This window comes from Mus pahari, chromosome 6 (genome assembly GCF_900095145.1).
Source record: "Mus pahari chromosome 6, PAHARI_EIJ_v1.1, whole genome shotgun sequence".
Taxonomy (NCBI): domain Eukaryota; kingdom Metazoa; phylum Chordata; class Mammalia; order Rodentia; family Muridae; genus Mus; species Mus pahari.
In genome coordinates, this window is record NC_034595.1 from 83,210,077 (window position 1) to 83,214,477 (window position 4,401).

General features: G+C 42.8%; 1 protein-coding gene across 3 annotated transcripts in view; it reads left to right on the top strand.

Annotated features, from left to right (window-relative positions):
- The window catches only part of Taf12 (TATA-box binding protein associated factor 12), an 18,126-nt gene that overhangs the window by 4,708 nt on the left and 9,017 nt on the right, over positions 1-4,401 (top strand). For 2 of the 3 annotated variants that reach the window (XM_021200272.2, XM_029540430.1), the window contains exon 2: positions 3,857-4,108. In XM_021200272.2, the coding sequence (XP_021055931.1) occupies positions 3,941-4,108 (168 nt within the window). In that variant the 5' untranslated portion in view covers positions 3,857-3,940. Of the gene's footprint in view, positions 1-3,056; positions 3,142-3,856; positions 4,109-4,401 lie in introns of all 3 variants that reach the window. The other variant, XM_029540429.1, reaches the window with a different exon arrangement.

Sequence of the window (4,401 nt, forward strand, 5' to 3'; positions counted from 1 at the left end):
ACCTTCGGAAGAGCAGTCGGGTGCTCTTACCCACTGAGCCATCTCACCAGCCCCCCCCCCCCTTTTTTTAATGGTGTCTCATGTAGCCTACAGTATCTTGAACTGACTATGCAGCTCAAGACTACCTTGAGCTTGAAGTACTTCCTGCCTCCACCTCAGAAGTACCGGGATTGTAGGCACTCACCACCATACCCAGCTGTTTATTTCTATCCTTTGAGATGGGTTTTACAACGTAGCATGGGCTGCCCTTGAATGCCTGGGCTTAAGTGATCCTCTTGCCTGAGTTTCCAAGTAGCTAGGGTTGCAGGCTTCAGTCTCTCCTCCATCCCTCCCTGTGCAGGAGCTCAAACCCAAAGCCTCATACGTACAAGGCAGATACCCTACCCTAACTTAAATAACCAGCCTCTTCCCTAAAAACAGACATAAAACCTCCAAGATAACTCACCATTAGGGCCAATAAGATACCTCAGAGAACCAAAGTGCTTGCTGTCAATCCTAACCTTACCTAAGCTTGGTCAACATGGTGAAATGAGAGAACCAACTCCCCAGAGTTACCTTCTGACTCCCATACTCACCATGACCCATGTCTGTGCCTTGTCCAACATAAAACAAGTAGTAAATAGAAAAAAATTCCCTAGCTGTAAAAGTGATTACAGAAGTCGGGCGTACACTGTGACCTTAGCACATGGAGCAGGAGAGGTGAGTCAGGAGAAGCACCCCTGACTCAGAGTCAGTTCCGACTACTAGCAAGTGCTGATCTAACCAAGGGTCTGTGACCGCATTCTGTCTCAGAAAGACCTGGGTCTGGAGGTTCAGGCCTGCAGTGCCAGCATTGGGGAGGCTAAGGCAGGAAGGTTGTTTATGAGTTCAGTTGTCTCCTAGTGAATCCTGGGTCAATCTGGGGTACATAGCAAGACCCTAAAAACATACAATAAGAAATAACTTTTCCCCCCCTCAATCAAAAAAATCAGGATGGTTAATAATGCATAGGTAGTATAATGAGTTACCAAAATGAGCAAAACTTTTTAATATACCGATCTTGCCACTGTGCACCTTTAGGCCCAGTACTTGGGAAGCAGAGGCAGGTGGCTCTCTGTGAGTTTGAGGTTAATCTTGTCTGTGAAGTGTGTTCCAGGACAATAAGAGCATGAGACCCTGTCTCACAAAAAGCAAAAGAATCCCAGCAGACAATGATGCTGATCCCTGCCCTCTCTCATCCCAGAACTGGAGTCAGAGGCAGATCTGAGGTCCAGGCTGCTCAGGGATACATAGAGTTCCTGCTTCAACAAAACAAAACTCCCACAAAGCTGACTTGTAACTATGATTTAGAAGAGAATGGAGCATATGCATTTTATAATATTAGAAAACATGGGTATCCATACACACTCTTCCATGTGCTCTCATTTCAGAAACTCAGTGAATCAGAAAATCAGTGTCAGGTCTCATGACACACTTTGTAACTGTTTTTTTAGTTAAAGGAACTTGGAAAGCCAGATGGTGGTAGCACACACATCTAATCCCAGCATTCTGAGAGGCAGAGGAAGGTGTACACAAGGCCTGTGTAAGGAACTATACCTGGATTTAATCTCCACATGCATATGTACACACATACACAGGGTTGAATAATTTGTTCACAGCCATATAGGGCATTGGTACTTGAACCCAGAGACACATGCTCCATCACCAATCTATTAATTGAAAACAATCTACACAAATCCAGCTGTTGAAAAATAGGGCTGGGTAGCTGGCACAGCATATAAGAGCACTGACTGATCTTCCAGAGGTCCTGAGTTCAATTTCCAGCAACCACATGGTGACTCACAACCATCTGCAATGAGATCCGATGCCCTCTTCTGGTGTGTCTGAAGACAGCTGCAGTGTATTCATATACATAAAATAAATAAATAAATTTTTAAATTTTAAGGAAGGAGAAAAAACAAAACAAAAAACTTTTCTTTTGCTCCCTAGTCTCAGATCACTGGTTCTTTTCAGTTCATGTAGACTATGAAACACTAATCTGTGTAGACAGCCAGAAGCTGGAGAGGAAACAGCCAGGTAAAACCCAACTATTAAGTAGTCCGGGCACCATAGTCACAAGGCTTTTCTGCCACCAGCAAACAGTCCCCTTGACTCCGATATTGTGTTTCAACAATAAGATTCCTAACCATCACAGAAGTAAAATTGTTTAAACAGAATCTGTCTTAATCCTGTCTCCCAACTTTCCCTTCTTTTTTCTTTCATTCATTCCTTTCCTTTCTTTTTTCTTCCATTCTTCCTTTTTTCTTTTCTTTTCTTTTCTTTTCTTTTCTTTTCTTTTCTTTTCTTTTCTTTTCTTTTCTTTTCTTTTCTTTTCTTGAGACAGGGTCTCACTGTATACCCTCCGTTAATCTAGAACTCATGGAGATCTGCCTGCCTCTTCCTCCTGAGTGATGTAATTAAAAGCATCCTCTATTACTTTCAAAGGTGATCACAACGGGTTTTTTGTTTGTTTTGGTTTTTTTTTTGTTGTTGTTGTTTTGTTGTTTTTTTCTGAGACAGGGTTTCTCTGTGTAGCCCTGGCTGTCCTGGAACTCACTCTGTAGACCAGGCTGGTCTCAAATTCAGAAACCCACCTGTCTCTACCTCCCAAGTGCTGGGATTAAAGGCATGTGTCACCACTGCCCAGCAAAGGAAAACTTTTAAACGGAAAAGCCATTAGAGCATGCCATTCTGTCAGCCAACCCCAGCTTAGCTGTGACAGATGGGATGAGGGGGGTTAGACTTGGTTATTTAATTGAACTCTCAACCATGCAGCCTATAGTTTTGCTGTTTGAGGTAAGAACAGCTACCTGGATGACTGACTCTGGCCTCATACCCAAGATCCTCCTGCCTCAGCTGCCACATCTGATACAATACTGTCTTGATGTAGTTACAAAGCCAGAGCCTCACATATGGCAAGCACTCTAGCACTGAGCCGCATCTTCAGCTGGATCCCTACTGGTGTAATTGCACCATGCCACACGACTGGAATACTTCTGTGTCCAGGGTGGTACTTGACACTAGTTATTTGTTTACAGGTAGCTTTTGAGAATGGCTGCCTCTCATTACAGCGGGCTTACAGCTGTTGCTGATGTAATTAAAGATCTAGACACTCAGATAGCAGTAAGTAAATTCTTTGAGGATGCCATCGGCAGAACTTGGTGAATGTGCTTCTGGTCTTGACACCACAGCCGATATCCACAGTCAGTCTAATGGCTCTAAGATTTAGGATTTGTGGCTGCTTTAGGCAAGAGCCTCAGCATGTCTTGAAGAATGCTAAAACACAATGGAAAAAGGTTGTTACCAGGAAAGCAGAGCTCTTAATTGTTCCTAAAAGTTGTGTTTGTTGGGCAGAGCCCTGCCTTGAACATAAGCATGCTTTGGAATGCTTCACCAAGTTTTGAAAGTGAACTAATTGTTTTCTTAAGATTTGTGACTGAGTTTCAAGTATTTGATTGTGCTTCTGTTTATTTGAATTTAACACTATTTGATACTTAAAATAATGCATGTAAGTACTTAACCCAGTATTGCACTTTTATGAACTCCTTTAAAATGTCTTACTTATTCTAGTTCAATTTTTAAAATAAGATTGCTGATTTCACTTACTTTTTTCCTTATTTCAATTTTGTGAACTATTTCATTTCCGTTTTGGAGACAAGATGGTTTCTAAAAACCAGGTGAGAGCAATGAAATTCCTTATTCCCTCCATTTTAATGTCAACGTCAAGAGGTCACCTTCTCAGATAAGACTCAGAGTCTGACAAATTTCATGTTACTTTCAGAACTCAGCCAGCACTGCAGGTGTCTCTAGAGTAACTCTGTCTGTTTCCCTTCTACAGTTGATTGGCCTTGGTCCTCACAGCTCTAAAAAGAAGCAGGATCTTGACAAGCTCTATGAGCTGAAGTCTAAAGCTCGGCAGATTATGAACCAGTTTGGCCCTTCAGCGCTAATCAACCTCTCCAGTTTCTCATCTGTAAAACCAGAGCCAGCTAGCACCCCACCACAAGGCTCCATGGCCAATAGCACCACTGTGGGAAAGATAGCAGGCACTCCTGGGACAGGCGGTCGTCTTAGCCCTGAAAACAACCAGGTACTTACGAGCCTTTCTTCCTCGGAGCCCCCTCTCTAATTTGGCCCTGTCCATCGTACAGATATGGACATTGTCAGGCACTCATTCTTTCTGTTGAAGAAGGTCTTCCACTCTAGCAGGTTTTTTTTTGTTTTGTTTTGTTTTTAAAGATTTATTTATTTATTATATGTAAGTACACTGTAGCTGTCTTCAGACAGTCCAGAAGAGGGCGTCAGATCTTGTTACAGATGGTTATGAGCCACCATGTGGTTGCTGGGATTTGAACTCCGGACCTTTGGAAGAGCAGTCGGGTG